Genomic DNA, 22,540 nt, shown 5'->3' on the forward strand with positions numbered 1-22,540 from the left:
GATCCATGCACCCAATACTGTGCCAAGTCTACCCTTTCACAGATCATCCGATTCTTGCACCCAACATTGTGCTGTGTACCCCTTTCACAGATCACTCTGATCCTTGCACTCAATACTGTGCTACTTGCACCCCGTTCACAGATCACCCCGAACCTTGCAACCCAATACTGTGCCAGGTATACCCCTTTTGCAGATCACCCCGATTCTTGCACCCAATACTGTGCCAAGTGTACCCCTTTCACAGATCACCCCAATCCATACACCCAATACTTTGCTATGTACCCCTTTCAGAGATCACCCAGATCCTTGCACCCAATACTGTACCAATTGTACCCCTTAGCACAGATCATCCCGATTCTTGCACCTAATACTGTGCCAAGCGTACCCCTTTCACAGATCATCCAGATCCTTGCACCCTATACTGTGCTGTGTACCCCTTTCACAGATCACCCTTAACCTTGCAAACCAATACTGTGCAAAGTATACCCCTTTTGCAGATCACCCCGATTCCTGCACCCAATACTGTGCCAAGTGTACCCCTTTTGCAGATCACCCCGATTCCTGCACCCAATACTGTGCCAAGTGTACCCCTTTCACAGATCACCCCAATCCATACACCCAATACTGTGCTAAGTATCCCCCTTTCACAGATCATCGCGATCCTTGCACTCAATACAGTGCCAAGCGTACCCCTTTCACAGATCACCCTAATCCTTGCACTCAATACTGTGCTACGTGTACCCCTTTCACAGATCACCCCAAACCTTGCAAACCAATACTGTGCAAAGTATGCCCCTTTTGCAGATCACTCCGATTCCTGCACCCAATACTGTGCCAAGTGTACCCCTTTCACAGATCACCCCAATCCATACACCCAATACTGTGCTAAGTATCCCCCTTTCACAGATGACCGCGATCCTTGCACTCAATACTGTACCAAGTGTACCCCTTGCACAGATCATCCTGATTCTTGCACCCAATACTGTGCCAAGCGTACCCCTTTCACAGATCACCCTGATCCTTGTACTCAATACTGTGCTACGTGTACCCCTCTCACAGATCACCCCAAACCTTGCAAACCAATACTGTGCAAAACATAACCCTTTTGCAGATCACCCCGATTCCTGCACCCAATACTGTGCAAAGTGTACCCCTTTCACAGATCACCACAATCCATACACCCAATACTGTGCTAAGTATCCCCCTTTCACAGATCACCGCGATCCTTGCACTCAATACTGTACCAAGTGTACCCCTTGCACAGATCATCCCGATTCTTGCACCCAATACTGTGCCAAGCGTACCCCTTTCACAGATCACCCTGATCCTTGCACTCAATACTGTGCTACGTGTACCCCTCTCACAGATCACCCCAAACCTTGCAAACCAATACTGTGCAAAGTATACCCCTTTTGCAGATCACCCCGATTCCTGCACCCAATACTGTGCCAAGTGTACCCCTTTCACAGATCACCACAATCCATACACCCAATACTGTGCTAAGTATCCCCCTTTCACAGATCACCGCAATCCTTGCACTCAATACTGTACCAAGTGTACCCCTTTCACAGATCATCCCGATCCTTGCACCCCATACTGTGCTGTGTACCCCTTTCACAGATCACCTTGATCCTTGCACACAATAATGTGCTATGTGTACCCCTTTCACAGAACACCCCGATCCTTGCACCCAATACTGTGCCAAGTGTACCCCTTTCACATATCACCCCAAGCCATACACCCAATACTGTGCTAAGCACACCCCTTTCACAGATAAGCCCTAACCATCCACACACTACTATGCTGTGTACCCCTTTCACAGATCACCCCGATCCTTGCACCCAATCCTGTGCCAAGTGTACCCCTTTCACAGATTGAGCAATACTTGCACCAAATACTGAGCTTTGTACCCCTTTCACAGATCACCCCGATCCTTGCACCCAATCCTGTGCCAAGTGTACCCCTTTCACAGATCATTGCAATCATTGCACCCAATACTGTGCCAAGTGTACCCCTTTCACAGATAACCCAGGTCCTTTTGGCACAGTATTGGGTAACTTACCCACTCTGCTCTCTCCTCACACACCCTCTGGTCTATCACTTACCGAGGCTGTTCTCCTCCCCTCACACTCCCCTCTGGTCTATCACTTACCCACTCTGTTTTCTCCTCACTCTCCCCTCCGGTCTATCACTCACCCACTCTGTTCTCCTCTCCTCACACTTACCTCTGGTCTATCACTCACCCACTCTGTTCTATCCTCACACTCCCCTCTGGTCTATCACTCACCCACTCTGTTCTCCCCTCCTCACACTCCCCTCTGGTCTCTCACTTACTCTGTTCTCTCCTCACACTCCCCTCTGGTCTATCACTCACCCACTCTGTTCTCCTCTCCTCACACTCCCCTGTGGTCTATCACTCACCCACTCTGTTCTCCCCTCCTCACACTCCCCTCAGGTCTATCACTTACCCACTCTGTTCTCTCCTCACACTCCCCTCTGGTCTATCACCCACCCACTCTGTTCTCCTCTCCTCACACTTACCTCTGGTCTATCACTCACCCACTCTGTTCTATCCTCACACTCCCCTCTGGTCTATCACTCACCCACTCTGTTCTCCTCTCCTCACACTCCCCTCAGGTCTATCACTTACCCACTCTGTTCTCTCCTCACACTCCCCTCTGGTCTATCACCCACCCACTCTGTTCTCCTCTCCTCACACTTACCTCTGGTCTATCACTCACCCACTCTGTTCTATCCTCACACTCCCCTCTGGTCTATCACTCACCCACTCTGTTCTCCCCTCCTCACACTCCCCTCTGGTCTCTCACTTACTCTGTTCTCTCCTCACACTCCCCTCTGGTCTATCACTCACCCACTCTGTTCTCTCCTCACACTCCCCTTTGGTCTATCACTTACCCACTCTGTTCTCTCCTCACACTCCCGTCTGGTCTATCACTCACCCACTCTGTTCTCCTCTCCTCACACTCCCCTCTGGTCTATCACTCACCCACTCTGTTCTCTCCTCACACTCCCCTCTGGTCTATCACTCACCCACTCTGTTCTCCACTCCTCACACTCCCCTCTGGTCTATCACTCACCCACTCCGTTCTCTCCTCACACTCCCCTCTGGTCTATCACTTACCCACTCTGTTCTCCTCTCCTCACACGCCTTTCTGGTCTATCACTCACCCACTCTGTTCTCCTCTCCTCACACTCCCCTCAGGTCTATCACTTACCCACTCTGTTCTCCTCTCCTCACACTCACCCACTCTGTTCTCTCCTCACACTCCCCTCTGGTCTATCACTTACCCACTCTGTTCTCCTCTCCTCTTTCTCCCCTCTGCTCTATCACTTACCCACTCTGTTCTCTCCTCACACATCCCTCTGGACTATCATTCACCCACTCTGTTCTCTCCTAACTCTCCCCTCTGGTGGATCACTCACCAACTCTGTTCTCCTCTCCTCACACTCCCCACTGGTCTATCACTCACCCACTCTGTTCTCTCGTCACAGTCCCCTCTGCTCTATCACTTACCCACTCTGTTCTCCTCTCCTCACACTCACCCAGTCTGTTCTCTCCTCACACTCCCCTCTGGTCTATCACTCACCCACTCTGTTCTCTCCTCACACTCCCCTCTGGTCTATCACTTACCAACTCTGTTCTCTCCTCACAGTCCCCTCTGGTCTATCACTCACCCACTCAGTTCTCCTCTCCTCACACTCCCCTCTGGTCTATCACTTACCCACTCTGTTCTCCTCTCCTCACACTCACCCACTCTGTTCTCTCCTCACACTCCCCTCTGGTCTATCACTCACCCACTCTGTTCTCTCCTCACAATCCCCTCTGCTCTATCACTTACCCACTCTGTTCTCCTCTCCTCACACTCACCCAGTCTGTTCTCTCCTCACACTCCCCTCTGGTCTATCACTCACCCACTCTGTTCTCTCCTCACTCTCCCCTCTGGTGGATCACTCACCAACTCTGTTCCCCTCTCCTCACACTCCCCACTGGTCTATCACTCACCCACTCTGTTCTCTCCTCACTTTCCCCTCTTGTTTATCACTCACCCACTCTGTTCTCCTCCTCATTCTCCCCTCTGGTCTATCACTCACCCACTCTGTTCTCTCCTCACTCTCCCCTCTGATCTATCACTCACCCACTCTGTTCCCCTCCTCATTCTCCCCTCTGGACTATCACTCACCCACTCCTTTCTCCTCTCCTCACACTCCCCTCTGGTCTATCACTCACCCACTCTGTTCTCCTCTCCTCTTTCTCCCCTCTGCTCTATCACTTACCCACTCTGTTCTCTCCTCACACTCCCCTCTGGTCTATCACTCACATACTTTGTTCGCCACTCCTCACACTCCCCTCTGGTCTATCACTCACCCACTCTGTTCTCTCCTCACACTCCCCTCTGGTCTATCACTCACTCACACTGTTCTCCTCTCCTCACTCTCCCCTCTGCTCTATCACTTACCCACTCTGTTCTCTACTCACACGTCCCTCTGGACTATCAGTCACCCACTCTGTTCTCTCCTCACTCTCCCCTCTGGTATATCACTCACCCACTCTGTTCTTCACTCCACACACTCCCCTCTGGTCTATCACTCACCCACTCTGTTCTCTCCTCACACTCTCCTCTGGCCGGTCACCTGCTCGTTATATGGTTCATGAGACGAAAGGACTGAAAGACTGCGGTTTGTAGGGATTTAAAGATCTGTCTATGATGTTTTTCACGTGTATAACTTTGTATGCTTTGTTTAACAAGTCCAACACCTGATGAGCAGGAGGGAGGTAAACGTCAATCCGTACCTGCCCGTCATCGATATAATCCGCAGCTTCCGCAGCCAATGGGGACGTGTCGCTCTCCAGGAAGTCCTGGCGTCTCAGGTATGTTGCATTCAGCTGCTGAGCGAGGAGTTTTGCCTGTGGAAGAGAACACATTGATCTCAACACTTCAAGTGATAGATGACTTCAGGACCAAGTGCGGGTAAACGGTGCCTTTGGTGTGTCATTTCTATCAATCAATGACACAACAACATTTGAAGCCCCCCTGTAAAGAACATGGAGGGTTCCCCACCTCTGGACTCACTCAGGAGTTCTCAAGGCCAGGGTGCTGTGCTGAGGGGGCCCCTGGAGCTCGGGTCTCCCCTTCTCCGTTGGGGCCTTTTTTACACCACTGGTATCAATACATCATCAATCTTCTAGTTCATGTTGAGTGTGCCTGGTGTCTTTGACATGGGACACAAAGCTCTACAATGGTGCACGTGTAGCTTTCAGATATAAAACAAGTCTTTGTGTGAGAGGACTCCAATCGGAATGGCTTACTGATACAAGTCATTTTTCTGAGGATATCCTTAAATCAGCAGTACAGGCGCCTCTCAATATTGCCTGCTGAAGATTTATGCTCATGGAAATTACCATCCAGAAAGCAGTAAACTGCATACAGGGGAGGTGAGACGTGCTCTAGTAGTTATGTTGAGAAGTCATCAGCGGTTCATGGTCATGTTGTCTAGTGATTCAGTTTAGATGCAGGCTAATGGTTAAGATGGACTAGTCATTATGTTCAGGTGCATTGAAATGGTTAGGCTGGGATATCATCTAGTGGCCATGTCGAGATTTGGTTTAGTTTTTATTTTGACACATGGGTCCTGATTCTCTAAGGTAAACTTACACTTTTGTCTAAGTTAAAGATTGTTTGCTATTCACAAAGTTATTTTACTAGTAGTATTTTTACGACTGTGGAGTCTCAGCATATAAAAAGATTGGACTCTCATTTTTTTATTTTTAATTGTGGCAAATAGTTTAAACTTCTCGTTGTGTATATACTGATTGCAAATAAAACACGGTGTCCCGAAGAAAGCCGCTACACCTCTATTGAGGGTGCATCTTTTGCAGAAACATGTTGATGATTGTCCGTGGGGTGAGTTAATTACCCAAGCCTTTTACTCCTACATTCGTGGAACACCCTTTACCCCTTATTCCAAAGAACTCATCAAAAAGCTCTTCTCCTGTTCAGTGGCGGCCGGTAATTTTTTAAGGAGGGAGGAGAGAGGGGGCAGGCGGGAAGCACACTCACACTCATTCATTGACACACGCATGCACATCCATTCACAACACTCATCAACATTCAAACATACACGCATGCTCCAAACATTCATTTTAAAAACACACACACTTACCTTCAGCTCGGAGGTCCCAGGAGGATTGGGACTGCTGCCTTCCCTCACTGGGAAGGCAGCAGTCCCAACTTCATCACAGAGTGGGATGGGGTCAGTGAGACTTCTGACCCCACCCCACTCTGTGATGATATGTCACTAATTGACACTCGCCCTGGGTGCTTCAGAGCTTAAACCTGAAGCGCCCAGGTCGAAGTCAATGGGTGACGCTTTCCCTCATCACCAATGGGAAGGGCCTCGAGGCACCTTTGCTGAGATGAGGAGGTCACGCCCATAGGAGCTGTGACCTCTTCAGCCCAGCAAAGTTCGGCTCAGGCGGCCAGGAGTCTGCACAAATCACGCATGGTCCTGGCTGCCTGATCTGAAAATGAACAGTGTCTGTCAGGCTGGTCCTGTTACTAAGTCGTAAATCACCCCACAAGCTCCTGGACCCCATGGCAGTAGCTTGCACCTGAATCATTGAGACTGGTGCCAGGAGGGGTTAAATGATTAAGCATGCCACAGAGGTGTAACGAAACGTGAGGGGGGCCCTCTGCACAGTACATGGAGGGGGCCCTCCTCCGTACCCATGCAGGAGCTCTCAGGCCAGGGTACTGTGCTGAGGGACCCCCTGGAGGTCAGGGCCCCCCAGCTCTGGAGGGGCTCCGGGGGCCTTTGTTACACCACTGGCATGTCACCCATTGGTTGGATAAAGGCCTTCTGCCCTGAAAAATTAAGTACTTTGACTTTTTTCTACAGTCTATAGAGTACTTATACTTTGAGCAAGGAGTACTTTTTTGCATGAATTTATGTAATGGAGGGAGTCAGTTCTTAGTTTCTTCCTCCTCTCTCTCCATTGTACTCCCCGAACATGTGGACATTGGCTAAGCACAGCAGTAATGCACTCAATATTTTTCCCAGGTTTTATGAATTTGTAGAGCTCATGCTGGATTCCAAATCCCGAGGCTCCAGAAGTGTTTTCAAGATCCAGAGAGGATTCACGTGGGATCTACTAATTCCACAGTAAAGAACAGACTCCTTACCTTCAGTAATGATCTTTCTAGTGGATACGCTCTCTCACTGCAAATTCCTCACCTTTTAAATATTCCCCAGGAATCAGATTGGATCCAGAAACCACTGCAATCCAGTAGGTGGCATTGTGCGGCTCTGTGTTGATGTTGATCCGCTCCGGAAAATACGAACAAAGCCACATATGAGCGCCACCCGTGCACTCACGTCAGTTGCTTTGTTAGGCTGTCTGTGCCCTCCAATGCTAAGCCTATCAGTGGATTGGCATGACCAGTGTGCAGATCTCTAAATTGGGAATTTGTAAGATGGAAAGAGTCAAGTTCACAGAACAGGGAGGTGGAGGGTCTGTGAAGAATATGTGAGTACACAGAGTATCCACCAGAAAGATCATTACGGAAGGCAAGTAACTTGTTCTTCCGAAGGATACTTCTAACCACAGATTTCTCATCTTGTGAAGAGATACAATAGTAGTATCTCCCAAGGTGGTGAGGATGTGTACTAGCTCAGACCAGAAAACCCAGCAGGACTATGCTGTGGCCCTTGTTTTCTTATTTCTTTCTAGGGCCACAGCATAGCTTTACACCAAAAAGGCAAGAGACCTCGATTGGCATCTCATCAAGATGCCTGTATATCCCCCGCGACACCCGTAGGCCATATCCAGGCATGTAGGTGAAATTCCACATTAGTATGAGCAGTCGGCATTGTCTAAACTAGACCTGATTACAAACCTGGCTGCACTGTGGCCGTCCTGGACAGACTGAGTTAGAGACACCCTCGGGTCTTCTGGAACTGCAGGCAACACTTGAGCCATGGTGTCCAGTAGGGCATGGGAGTAGCTGCCTAGAATGCAGCCGGTGTCCACTGAACGCAGAGGAAGCTGGTGGAAGAAAAGATGTGCTTGCCAAAGGTTTGTATTCTTTAAGACTCGCGATCAGGTGGAGTGGTAAAGAACTTACTTTGTTGGTGGACCTCTGAACCACAAAACTCTCTGGCATAGGATGACGTAGAAGAAAAGCAGGGTCGCCTGGCGCTGGGTTATGGCAGAGGGTGACCTGCCTATTTTATTAACTGGTGGCCTTGTTTACTTGCTTTATTGTCTTTGTCGCACTGGGGAGAAAATCCTCCCTCTCATCAAAATTGTTGTCCGAGTCAGTGCACGATAGATTGTGTGAAGTGTGGGCAAACCTATCAAGTGGTAAGTGCAGAGTTGCAGAGCCAGAGGGATTGCCTGCTGGCTGCGCTCTAGTAGGCACTGGGTGAGGCCTCTGGCATGGTGGATTCTGCTGGGAGTTGAAAAGTAAAATGAGCTGCAAATCCTCCTCTGGCATCGGCCATGTTGGTACCTGCACTGATTCAACGGTGGAAGTGGGAGGACTGAAGTCCGCACCAGAGCCGGTGCAGAACCAGAGGTGGTTTTGAGGGGCAGAGAGAGCATCCAAGGCAGGCCTGCCAGTGGAAGTTCAACTGGAGGCCCTAGTCAATCCTTGGGGCACAAAGGCACACCAGAAGGAGCCAGCAAAGTCTAGCACATGAGCTGCATGGATTCCCTGAGGGCATCTACTCACTACAACGTTACCGACAGGCCTGGAAATTCAGGATGCATCGAAACAAGCCTCGGAATCTGCTTCAACAGAGAGTGGGAATGAGGCTAGGATGAACACTGATGTCCTCGCACCTTCACTGGAGCGGCAGGAAGGGACAGATTCCCAATTTGATTTCTTATGGTTCTTTTTGGACTTACCCGAAGACTTCAACCCCAACTATCACGTGCCACAACTACGGTTTAGGGAGTGGGAATGGGACCTTGCTTTCGACTTTAGCTGTTTGCGGCACAACGTCTTCAGATGAATGGCAACATGCAACTTCACCTCACAGTCCTGTATGGCCTACAGATTCATCTACAGTATACAAAAAATTGATGGATGGAATATTTCAACTAATCTCAGCCACTGATAACTACTCAGGTCGCATCCCGGTCTATCATTATTTTGCACACCATGCCATCTCAGTTTGGAACCATTCATGTGCAAATCAGTTTTTTCTCTTCTTTAATAAGAAAAGTCAAGCTCTAGCTGCTGGCCAGACATTCCTGAACCAGAAGACAAGCAATCAAAGACCAGTTTTACCCTTATTAGGACTAATCAGTCATGTATATCTTGGTTCCAGTGTCTGTCTTGAGTTGCTTGTGTCCTGGTTCGGGAAGGACCTGGTCTGGCGTCCAGGCAGTATTGAGATGCGGCCAGAGTGATCGCCAGTACCTGAGATTAATGCAAGCATTCCATCCGGTCATCTTGTTGTTCTTGCAGTTGACGCCCTAAGTGCAATGTGTATGCCCTGAAGTGGGTCACGTGCTCGTTGTGCCACTGGAACCAAGCTAGTCCTAGTCAGGGCGAAACCGGTCTTCCAGTTCAGGGAGGACCTGGCCTTGCAGTTTGGGCAGGAGTGTTCCTACTGGAGCAAGTCAAGATTGGTTTGCATACGGCTGGGTCCAAGCTGAGGTGGCATGGTGGGTAAACAGTGATAGACTGGGATGCAGCGCTGAATGATAGCCAGTAGCTGAGATTAACTCAGGCATCTGATCAATCATCTTGTCCTTGAGATTCATCGGAAATCGCACTAAGAAGGGAACTGATGTTAGGATGCAGGGGTGTCGCTTACATGCAGGTCTGCTCGTCATTAATGCAGGCATCTGATCCATCATCTTGTCCTTGAGATTCATCGGAAGTCGCACTAAAAAGGGAACTGATGTTAGGATGCAGGGGCGTCGCTTACATGCAGGTCTGCTCGTCATTAATGCAGGCATCTCATCCGTCATCTTGTCTTTGGAATTCATCTGAAGGCGCACTAAGAAGGGAACTGATGTTAGGATGCAGGGGTGTTGCTTATATGCAGGTCTGCTAGTCATTAATGCAGGCATCTCATCCGTCATCTTGTCCTTGGGATTAATCTGAAATCGCACTAAGAAGGGAACTGATGTTAGGATGCAGGGGCGTCGCTTACATGCAGGTCTGCTCGTCATTAATGCAGGCATCTGATCCGTCGTTCTTGGATTCATCTGAAAACCCTCTAAGAAGGGAGCTGATGTTAGGATGCAGGGGTGTCGCTTACATGCAGGTCTGCTCGTCATTAATGCAGGCATCTCATCCGTCATCTTGTCCTTGGGATTAATTTGAAAGCGCACTAAGAAGGGAACTGATGTTAGGATGCATGGGCGTTGCTTATATGCAGGTCTGCTAGTCATTAATGCAGGCATCTCATCCGTCATCTTGTCCTTGGGATTCATCTGAAATCGCACTAAGAAGGGAACTGATGTTAGGATGCATGGGCGTTGCTTATATGCAGGTCTGCTCGTCAATAATGCAGGCATCTCATCCGTCATCTTGTCCTTGGGATTCATCTGAAAACCCTCTAAGAAGGGAACTGATGTTAGGGTGCATGGGTGTTGCTTATATGCAGGTCTGCTCGTCATTAATGCAGGCATCTCATCCGTCATCTTGTCCTTGGGATTCATCTGAAGGCGCACTAAGAAGGGAACTGATGTTAGGGTGCATGGGTGTTGCTTACATGCAGGTCTGCTCGTCATTAATGCAGGCATCTCATCCATGGGATTCATCTGAAAGCCCTCTTAGAAGGGAAGTGATGTTAGGGTGCATGGGTGTTGCTTACATGCAGGTCTGCTCGTCATTAATGCAGGCATCTCATCCATGGGATTCATCTGAAAGCCCTCTTAGAAGGGAAGTGATGTTAGGGTGCATGGGTGTTGCTTGCATGCAGGTCTGCTCGTCTTTTCCGCAGTGGATTAAGGTTGGCACAAAGCCACACCACGCTACCCACCAGCACGCAGGAGTACTGCTTTAAAGTTTCTGGATCCATTCTGACGCCTTGTCACAAGGTGTGGAAACTGCACTTAGAATGATTGATTAGAAATCTTTTTTGTGTTTAACTCTATGATGATGGGGGGAGTGGGTTCCTTTGAAACTCCCTCACATTGGCCTAGGAGCAGAGTAGGTGGACCCTGTGCCCTTATGCCTTTTTGCTTTACAAATCTTCCCTAAACAGCGCTCAGTTTACTGTGCAAGTAACGGTACCCACAACAAAAATGTTGTGCAGGATCCATCAACAGCCCAGGTATCTCTAAAATATAATTTCTTCATGCCCAACTGTAGGAAAGTACCATCTTGCCTGGCATGTTACCCCCATTTTCACTGTATGTATGTTTGTTTTAGCCCTTGTGTCACTGGGATCCTGCCAGGCAGGACCCCAGTGCTCATAGTATGTGCCCTGTATGTGTTCCCTGTGTGATGCCTAACTGTATCACTGAGGCTCTGCTAACCAGAACCTCAGTGTTTATGCTCGCTCTGCTTTCTAAATTTGTCACTGCAGGCTAGTGACTAAATTTACCAATTCTCATTGGCAGACTGGTACACCCATATAATCCCCTTGTATATGGTACTTAGGTACCCAGGGTATTGGGGTTCCAGGAGATCCCTATGGGTTGCAGCATTTCTTTTGCCACCCATAGGGAGCTCAGACAACTCTTACACAGGCCTGCCACTGCAGCCTGAGTGAAATAACGTCCACGTTATTTCACAGCCATTTATCACTGCACATAAGTAACTTATAAGTCACCTATATGTCTAACCCTCACTTAGTGAAGATTGGGTGCCAAGTTACTTAGTGTGTGGGCACCCTGGCACTAGCCAAGGTGCCCCCACATCGTTCAGGGCAAATTTGCGGGCTTTGTGAGTGCGGGGACACCATTAGACGCGTGCACTATACATAGGTCACTACCTATGTATAGCGTCACAATGGTAACTTCAAACATGGCCATGTAACATGTCTAAGATCATGGAATTGTCACCCCAATACCATTCTGGTATTGGGGGAACAATTCCATGATCCCCCGGGTCTCTAGCACAGAACCCGGGTGCTGCCAAACTGCCTTTCTGGGGTTTCCACTGCAGCTGCTGCCAACCTCTCATACAGGATTCTGCCCTCCCGGGGTCTGGGCAGCCCCAGCCCAGGAAGGCAGAACAAAGGATTTCTTCTGAGAGAGGGTGTTACACCCTCTCCCTTTGGAAATAGGTGTGAAGGGCTGGGGAGGAGTAGCCTCCCCCAGCCTCTGGAAATGCTTTGATGGGCACAGATGGTGCCCATCTCTGCATAAGCCAGTCTACACCGGTTCAGGGATCCCCCCAGCCCTGCTCTGGCGCGAAACTGGACAAAGGAAAGGGGAGTGACCACTCCCCTGACCAGTACCTCCCAGGGGAGGTGCCCAGTGCTCCTCCAGTGTGTCCCAGACCTCTGCCATCTTGGATTCAGAGGTGTTGGGGGCACACTGGACTGCTCTGAGTGGCCAGTGCCAGCAGGTGACGTCAGAGACCCCCTCTGATAGGCTCTTACCTTTCTTGGTAGCCAATCCTCCTTTCTTGGTAGCCAAACCTCCTTTTCTGGCTATTTAGGGTCTCTCCTCTTGTGAATTCTTCAGATAACGAATGCAAGAGCTGACCAGAGTTCCTCTGCACTTCCTTCTTCGACTTCTGCCAAGGATCGACCGCTGACTGCTCCAGGACGCCTGCAAAACCGCAACAAAGTAGCAAGATGATTACCAGCAACATTGTAGCGCCTCATCCTGCTGGCTTTCTCGACTGTTTCCTGGTGGTGCATGCTCTGGGGGCTTTCTGCCTTCACCCTGCACTGGAAGCCAAGAAGAAATCTCCTGTGGGTCGACGGAATCTTCCCCCTGCTAACGCAGGCACCAAAAGACTGCATCACCGGTCCTCTGGGTCCCCTCTCATCCGGACGAGCGTGGTCCCTGGAACACAGGTGCTATATCCAAGTGACTCCCACAGTCCAGTGATCCTTCAGTCCAAGTTTGGTGGAGGTTAGTCCTTGCCTCCCCACGCTAGACTGCAAACCTGTGTACTGCGTGATTTGCAGCTGCTCCGGCTTCTGTGCACTTCTCCAAGGATTCCTTTGTGCACAGCCTAGCCTGGGTCCCCAGCACTCCGTCCAGCAGTGTTCAACCCTCTGAGTTGGACTCCGACGTCGTGGGACCCTCCTTCGTGACTCTGAGCCAGCTTCGGTTCACAAATCTTCTAAGTGCCTGCTCCGGTACTTCTACGGGTGCTGCCTGCTTCTGTGGGGCTCTCTGAGTTGCTGAATGCCCCCTCTGTCTCCTCCTCCAAGGGGCGACATCCTGGTCCTTCCTGGTCCCCAGAAGCACCCAAAAACCTCTACTGCGACCCTTGCAGCTAGCAAGGCTTGTTTAAGGTATTTCTGCGTGGAAACACCTCTGCAACCTCCAGCACGCCGTGGGACATCTTCCATCCAAAGGAGAAGTTCCTAGCTCTCTTCGTTGTTGCAGAATCCTAAGCTTCTTCCATCCGGAGGCAGCCCTCTTGCACCTTCATCTGGGGTTTTCTGGGCTCCTGCACCCCCTGGACACTATCACAACTCTTGGACTTGGTCCCCTTGCCTTGAAGGTCCTCAAGTCCAGGAATCCGTCTTCAGTGCTTTGCTGGTGTTTGTGGTTCTTGCAGAATCACCCTATCACGACTATTGTGTCCTTTTGGGGTAGTAGGGGTACTTTACTCCTACTTTTCAGGGTCTTAGAGTGGGGTGTCTTGGACACCCTGACTGTTTTCTTACAGTCCCAACGACCCTCTACAAGCTCCCATAGGTCTGGGGTCCATTAGTGATTCGCATTCCACTTTTGGAGTATATGGTTTGTGTTGCCCCTAGACCTATGTTCACCTATTGCATCCTATTGTAATTCTACACTGTCTGCATTACTTTTCTTAGTATTACTTCCCTGTTTTGGGTTTGTGTACATAGGACTTGTGTATAGTACTTACCTTCTAACTGAGGGTACTCACTGAGATACTTCTGGCATATTGTCATAAAAATTAAAGTACCTTTATTTTTAGTAACTCTGAGTATTGTGTTTTCTTATGATATTGTGCTATATGATATAAGTGGTATGGTAGGAGCTTTGCATGTCTCCTAGTTCAGCCTAAGCTGCTTTGCCATAGCTACCTTCTATCAGCCTAAGCTGCTAGAAACACCTCTATTCTACTAATAAGGGATAACTGGACCTGGCACAGGGTGTAAGTACCACAAGGTACCCACTATTAGCCAGGCCAGCCTCCTACACCAACCCAAGCATCTTTTTAAAAGCTAACAAAAACTAGTGGATGTATTTGCACCAAATAAAAGGCATATCTTTACGTAAAGCTCCACCTTCATACCAATTTGGTCTAATTTAATTCAGCATTTTATTCTGCGTCGAGGAACAAAAAAACGATAGGGGAATTAAAATGGGAAATGTCACTTTTGGGCCTCCCACTTTTTCTCTGCCCCTGCTTGATGGTCCTGCGCAAAACTTGTGATAAAGAACCTAAAATGCATGTATTTTTCTTCTAGACAGATTTGTGAACATTCACTGAATAGTGTAAAACCATTAAAAAAAAAAAAAAGTGTCTTTGCTCTATCACCGCCAATATAATGTATATATGGCAAGTCAATGAAGATAAATGTGTCCCACTAACAAATGCTTTGGGCCGAGTATACTAGTAATGGTAAACTAAGTTAGTTATACTACACTGCAAAGCTCAAATTCCATGGCATTACTGCAGCGCACAGAAACTGATACCCTAAAGGCTGAGACTATCACCCCAAATGCTGCGAAGTGTGGCTGTTACTTCACACTTTGAGCAGATTTCACTTGGTGACGCCCAATTAAAGATGTCAGTAATCCAAACCTTTAGTCTCAAACATGAGGGAGACGCTCAATGTTGTTAATCCTCGTGTATAGCGCGAGAAGACATTTTGGGGGTTATTACAACTTTGGAGGAGGTGTTAATCCGTCCCAAAAGTGACGGTAAAGTGACAGATATACCACCAGCCGTATTAAGAGTCCATTATATCCTATGGAACTCGTAATACGGCTGGTGGTATATCCGTCACATTTGGGACGGTTTAACACCTCCTCCAAAGTTGTAATAACCCCCTTTGTGGCATGGAACTGCATAGCAATCAGATTCGTCTCTAACGGAATAGTGGAATGTATTTAAGTCCAACATGTATTTTTTCATAGCAGAAATGTTTACATACTTCAGAACTGTCTTACACCGACAGTAATGCTACCACTGATTGTAGGAGGCTGGACTGGCTTGTAGTGAGTACCAAGGGGTACTTGCACCTTGCACCAGGCCCAGTTATCCCTTATTAGTGTATAGGGTGTCTAGCAGCTTAGGCTGATAGATAATGGTAGCTTAGCAAAGCAGCTCAGGCTGAACTAGAAGACGTGTGAAGCTACTACAGTACCACTTAGTGTCATATGCACAATATCATAAGAAAACACAATACACAGTTATACTAAAAATAAAGGTACTTTATTTTTATGACAATATGCCAAAGTATCTTAGAGTGTACCCTCAGTGAGAGGATAGGAAATATACACAAGATATATATACACAATAGCAAAAATATGCAGTATAGTCTTAGAAAACAGTGCAAACAATGTATAGTTACAATAGGATGCAATGGGGAAACAGGGATAGGGGCAACACAAACCATATACTCCAGAAGTGGAATGCGAACCACGAATGGACCCCAAACCTATGTGACCTTGTAGAGGGTCGCTGGGACTATTAGAAAATAGTGAGAGTTAGAAAAATAACCTTCCCCAAGACCCTGAAAAGTGAGTGCAAAGTGCACTAAAGTTCCCCTAAGGACAAAATAGTCGTGTTAGAGGGAGAATGCAAGGAAAACACAAATCAGCAATGCAACAACGATGGATTCCTGTCTGAGGGTACCTGTGGAACAAGGGGACCAAGTCCAAAAGTCACAAGCAGCTCGGAGATGGGCAGATGCCCAAGAAACGCCAGCGGTTGGTGCAAAGAAGCTCTTACTAGGCTGAAGAACTGTGAATACTGCAGGAACGACAAGGGCTAGAGACTTCCCCTTTGGAGGATGGATCCCCCACGCCTTGGAGAGTCGTGCAGAAGTGTTTTCCCGCCGGATGGACGCCAACAAGCCTTGCTACACGCAAATCGTGCGTTTGGCGTTTTGGACGCTGCTGGGGCCCAGGAGGGACCAGGAGGTCGCAAATTGGACCTGCAGAGAGAGGGGACGTCGAGCAAGACAAGGAGCCCTCACTGAAGCAGGTAGCACCCGGAGAAGTGCCAGAAACAGGCACTACGAGGATGCGTGAAACGGTGCTCGCCGTAGTTGCACAAAGGAGTCCCACGTCGCCGGAGACCAACTTAGAAAGTCGTGCAATGCAGGTTAGAGTGCCGTGGACCCAGGCTTGGCTGTGCACACAGGATTTCCGCCGGAAGTGCACAGGGGCCGGAGAAGCTTGCAAAGTCGCGGTTCCCAGCAATGCAGCCCAGCGAGGTGAGGCAAGGACTTACCTCCACCAAACTCGGGCTGAAGAGTCACTGGACTGTGGGGGTCACTTGGACGGTGTCGCTGGATTCGAGGGACCTCGCTCGTCGTGCTGAGAGGAGACCCAAGGGACCGGAGATGCAGCTTTTTGGTGCCTGCGGTTGCAGGGGGAAGATTCCGTCGACCCACGGGAGATTTCTTCAGAGCTTCTGGTGCAGAGAGGAGGCAGACTACCCCCACAGCATGCACAAGCAGGAAAACAGTCGAGAAGGCGGCAGGATCAGCGTTACAGAGTTGCAGTAGTCGTCTTTGCTACTATGTTGCAGGTTTGCAGGCTTCCAGCGCGGTCAGCGGTCGATTCCTTATCAGAAGGTGAAGAGGGAGATGCAGAGGAACTCGGCTGAGCTCATGCATTCGTTATCTAAAGTTTCCCCAGAGACAGAGACCCTAAATAGCCAGAAAAGAGGGTTTGGCTACCTAGGAGAGAGGAAAGGCTACTAACACCTGAAGGAGCCTATCACAAGGAGTCTCTGACGTCACCTGGTGGCACTGGCCACTCAGAGCAGTCCAGTGTGCCAGCAGCACCTCTGTTTCCAAGATGGCAGAGGTCTGGAGCACACTGGAGGAGCTCTGGACAATTCCCAGGGGAGGTGCAGGTCAGGGGAGTGGTCACTCCCCTTTCCTTTGTCCAGTTTCGCGCCAGAGCAGGGGCTAAGGGGTCCCTGAACCGGTGTAGACTGGCTTATGCAGAATTGGGCACATCTGTGCCCAACAAAGCATTTCCAGAGGCTGGGGGAGGCTACTCCTCCCCTGCCTTCACACCATTTTCCAAAGGGAGAGGGTGTCACACCCTCTCTCAGAGGAAGTTCTTTGTTCTGCCATCCTGGGCCAGGCCTGGCTGGACCCCAGGAGGGCAGCTGCCTGTCTGAGGGGTTGGCAGCAGCTGCAGAGAAACCCCAGGAAGGGCAGTATGGCAGTACCAGGGTCTGTGCTACAGACCACTGGGATCATGGAATTGTACCAATAATGCCAGGATGGCATAGAGGGGGCAATTCCATGATCATAGACATGTTACATGGCCATATTCGGAGTTACCATGGTGAAGCTACATATAGGTAGTGACCTATATGTAGTGCACGCGTGTAATGGTGTCCCCGCACTCACAAAGTTCAGTGAATTGGCTCTGAACAATGTGGGGGCACCTTGGCTAGTGCCAGGGTGCCCACACACTAAGTAACTTTGCACCTAACCTTTACCAGGTAAAGGTTAGACATATAGGTGACTTATAAGTTACTTAAGTGCAGTGTAAAATGGCTGTGAAATAACGTGGACGTTATTTCACTCAGGCTGCAGTGGCAGGCCTGTGTAAGAATTGTCAGAGCTCCCTATGGGTGGCAAAAGAAATGCTGCAGCCCATAGGGATCTCCTGGAACCCCAATACCCTGGGTACCTCAGTACCATATACTAGGGAATTATAAGGGTGTTCCAGTAAGCCAATGTAAATTGGTAAAATTGGTCACTAGCCTGTTAGTGACAATTTGAAAGTAATGAGAGAGCATAACCACTGAGGTTCTGGTTAGCAGAGCCTCAGTGAGACAGTTAGGCACCACACAGGGAACATATACATGCACGCCTATGAGCACTGGGGCCCTGTGTGACAGGGTCCCAGTGACACATACATATAGGCCACAAACCTATGAGCACTGGGGTCCTGACAAGCAGGATCCCAGTGACACATAACAAACATACTGAAAACATAGTGTTTTCACTATGAGCACTGAGGCCTGGCTATCAGGATCCCAGTGAGACAGTGAAAACAGTGACAAACACCCTGACATACACTCACAAACAGGCCAAAAGTGGGGGTAACAAGGCTAGAAAGAGGCTACCTTCTCACACAACCCCCCCCCCCAAACGAAGGACAATAAGGCTAACCTTGGCCAGTTGAGACTTTATTGTCTAAGTGGTGATAAGTAGAGAGTAGCTCTGCAATAGACTGGTTACTCCCTTTATCATCCACTATATGGTTACTTCCCTGTGGGGATGTAAACCACCCTGTTTGAAGTTTTTTAGCTAACCAACAATGTGAAGATGTATTTTCAGAGTTTCTATCAGTAAGTTTTAGTTTAGAGCAGTGGGAATTATCCACTGAACCTATTTGTAATGATGGAAATGCCAGACAGGGATGCTGTCTCAGTAAAGCCATAGCTGGGCAAAAACTTTGTCCATTTGGCTGGAAGAGGGAACAGGGATGCTGTTTCTCTTGAGTTGGAGCAGGGCAGGGATGCTGTCCTATGAGCTCCACACTAGGGCAGGGATGCTGTCCTAAGTGTTGTGAGGCAGTACAGGGTTTCTGCACTAAAGTTTCTCTGGGAGGGTTGGAGGGATGCTCCATGTTAACTAAAATGGTGCTCTTTTTGTCACCAATGTTAGTTATCCCACAGAGAGGTACTTCTACCTCAGGGAGTCCAGCTATGCCAGCTGATGATTCCCTTGGAACAGGTGCCACCCCAGGGGAGGTTTCTCCCACCACAGGAATGGTATCCTGAATGGTAGGGTGGTTAGGGGATACTGTGATACCCTTTTTACCTGTTGATGGAGAGGGATCCTGAGTTTTCAAGCCTTCTCTCCTTTGCTTTTTCATTTCAGTAGAAATGAGAGGGAACAATTCCTCAGGGATGCCCAGCATGGCTGCATGGGCATAAAACTCTACATCAGCCCAACCTGAGGCCTCTAGGTCATTACCTAAGAGACAGTCTACAGGTAAGCTAGGTGATACCACCACCTGCTTAGGGCCAGTAACTCCACCCCAACTAAACTGAATTATAGCTAAGGGAAGAAACTTAGTGGAGTTATGGACATCAATAATCTTATACTGTTGTCCAATGATGTGTTGTTCAGGAGGCACTAGGTTTTCAGTCACCAGAGTGAAACTGGCACCTGTGTCCCTGTAGGCCAAGGCCTCAACACCATTTATTGAAACTGTCTGCCTGTACTTATCCATTGTAAGGGGACAAGCAGCCAGTGTGGCAAGGCCAATGCCACTAGGTGTGACAGAAACTGTCTTGGGACTGATTACATCAGTTTCCACTATGGACCCATAAGTGAACCCAACTACACCCTTTGCTTGACTGTTGCCAGCAGTCCCACCACTAGTACCACTACTGCTAGGGGCACTAGAGCTTGATGTATTAGTGGTGGTAGGCTCAGGGGGTTTACCTGGACAGGACTTATCCCCTGGCCTATGGCCTCTGTTTTTACACACAAAGCACCAAGGCTTTTTAATGTGTGCAGGTTGAGAAGAAGAGGAAGAATTAGTTTTATCCCCACCCTCTGAAGAGTGTTTAAGATTTGAAGTGGGATCTTTGGTTTTACCCTTATCCCCATGCTTATCTTGAGATTTTTCACCATCTTTCTTCTTATTGCCATCTTTGTCACCCCCTGTATGAACTTTTCTGTTCACCCTTGTTCTGACCCATTTGTCTGCCTTCTTTCCCAATTCTTGGGGAGAGGTCAGATCAGAGTCTACCAGGTACTGGTGCAACAAATCAGACACACAATTATTAAGTATATGCTCTCTCAGGATTGTGTTATACAGGCTTTCATAATCAGTAACTTTACTGCCATGTAACCACCCCTCCAAGGCCTTCACTGAATGGTCAATAAAATCAACCCAGTCTTGTGAAGACTCCTTTTTGGTCTCTCTGAACTTTATCCTGTACTGTTCAGTGGTTAAGCCATAACCATCCAGGAGTGCATTCTTAAGAACTGTAAAATTATTGGCATCATTTTCTTTCACTGTAAGGAGCCTATCCCTACCTTTTCCACTAAATGATAGCCATAGGATAGCAGCCCACTGCTTTTGAGGGACATCCTGTACAGCACAGGCCCTCTCAAGTGCAGCAAACCACTTGTTAATGTCATCCCCCTCCTTATAAGGGGGAACTATCTTGTGCAGATTCCTGGAATCATGCTCTTTTGCAGTATGACTATGGGGAATACTGCTGCTGCCACCATGGGTATCTAAACCCAACTTCTGTCTTTCCCTCTCTATTTCTAAAGACTGTCTATCCAAATCCAGCTGTTGCTTCTTGAGCTTCAGTCTGGTTTGTTCCACTCTCAATCTATTGAGCTCCCTTTCTAACAATCTGTCATCAGGGTGGGTGGGAGGGACATTTCTAGATACAGAGGTATGATGGGAATGAACAGAAGGAGACCTGTCCCTTACCAAGGGCACCCTAACAGCTTGGCTACCAGCATAATGTGAGAGCACATCATCAGTATGATGTGATTCAACCTCTGTACCAACTATGCTAGACTGTCTAGTAATGGGCAGGCTGAGAAGTTTCTTTCCTGAACCTTTTCCTGGGGGAGTCCCTGGATCAGATTGAGAACCATTAGCTACTTTTTCTACAGATTGGGCACTTATGGCCTTATCCTGTACTCTAAGCATATTAATTAACAGTTCTAAGGAAGGATTCTTCCCTACACTCAAACCTCTCTCTATGCAGAGACTCCTTGCTCCTTTCCAGCTAAGGTGATCATATGCAAGTTTGGACAGTTCAACATTTTTTCCTGTGCCAGACATTTTTAGAGAGAGTTAAAGTGATAGACAAAGAGAAAAAAGTTTTCAGAACTTTTTTGGAAAGACAGAAAAAAACTTTTTAAACTTTTAAGAACTTTTTGAAAGTTTAGAAGTACTTTTCAGCACTTAGAAAAGAGTGAAAAGAGGAAATGCAAAACTTTTTGGCTATGTGTATATACACTGACCTTGTTTTGTATATTTTTCTCTTATGAAAAGTACAATGACAAGAGTGGTAAGTAGTCTCAAAGCACTTATCCCACCGCTGCCACCAATGTAGGAGGCTGGACTGGCTTGTAGTGAGTACCAAGGGGTACTTGCACCTTGCACCAGGCCCAGTTATCCCTTATTAGTGTATAGGGTGTCTAGCAGCTTAGGCTGATAGATAATGGTAGCTTAGCAAAGCAGCTCAGGCTGAACTAGGAGACGTGTGAAGCTACTACAGTACCACTTAGTGTCATATGCACAATATCATAAGAAAACACAATACACAGTTATACTAAAAATAAAGGTACTTTATTTTTATGACAATATGCCAAAGTATCTTAGAGTGTACCCTCAGTGAGAGGATAGGAAATATACACAAGATATATATACACAATAGCAAAAATATGCAGTATAGTCTTAGAAAACAGTGCAAACAATGTATAGTTACAATAGGATGCAATGGGGAAACATAGGGATAGGGGCAACACAAACCATATACTCCAGAAGTGGAATGCGAACCACGAATGGACCCCAAACCTATGTGACCTTGTAGAGGGTCGCTGGGACTATTAGAAAATAGTGAGAGTTAGAAAAATAACCCTCCCCAAGACCCTGAAAAGTGAGTGCAAAGTGCACTAAAGTTCCCCTAAGGACAAAATAGTCGTGTTAGAGGGAGAATGCAAGGAAAACACAAATCAGCAATGCAACAACGATGGATTCCTGTCTGAGGGTACCTGTGGAACAAGGGGACCAAGTCCAAAAGTCACAAGCAGCTCGGAGATGGGCAGATGCCCAAGAAACGCCAGCGGTTGGTGCAAAGAAGCTCTTACTAGGCTGAAGAACTGTGAATACTGCAGGAACGACAAGGGCTAGAGACTTCCCCTTTGGAGGATGGATCCCCCACGCCTTGGAGAGTCGTGCAGAAGTGTTTTCCCGCCGGATGGACGCCAACAAGCCTTGCTACACGCAAATCGTGCGTTTGGCGTTTTTGGACGCTGCTGGGGCCCAGGAGGGACCAGGAGGTCGCAAATTGGACCTGCAGAGAGAGGGGACGTCGAGCAAGACAAGGAGCCCTCACTGAAGCAGGTAGCACCCGGAGAAGTGCCAGAAGAACGAGTTACTTACCTTCGGTAACGACTTTTCTGGTGGATACATTAGCTACCTGTGGAT

The 22,540-nt window shown here is 48.3% G+C and overlaps 1 protein-coding gene across 2 annotated transcripts in view; it reads right to left on the minus strand.

The window, feature by feature from the left end:
* The window catches only part of AK8 (adenylate kinase 8), a 424,031-nt gene that overhangs the window by 245,305 nt on the left and 156,186 nt on the right, over positions 1 to 22,540 (minus strand). For both annotated transcript variants that reach the window (XM_069237123.1, XM_069237122.1), the window contains exon 4: positions 4,814 to 4,927. In XM_069237123.1, the coding sequence (XP_069093224.1) occupies positions 4,814 to 4,927 (114 nt within the window). The remainder of the gene's footprint in view (positions 1 to 4,813; positions 4,928 to 22,540) is intronic.

This window comes from Pleurodeles waltl, chromosome 6 (assembly GCF_031143425.1).
Source record: "Pleurodeles waltl isolate 20211129_DDA chromosome 6, aPleWal1.hap1.20221129, whole genome shotgun sequence".
Taxonomy (NCBI): domain Eukaryota; kingdom Metazoa; phylum Chordata; class Amphibia; order Caudata; family Salamandridae; genus Pleurodeles; species Pleurodeles waltl.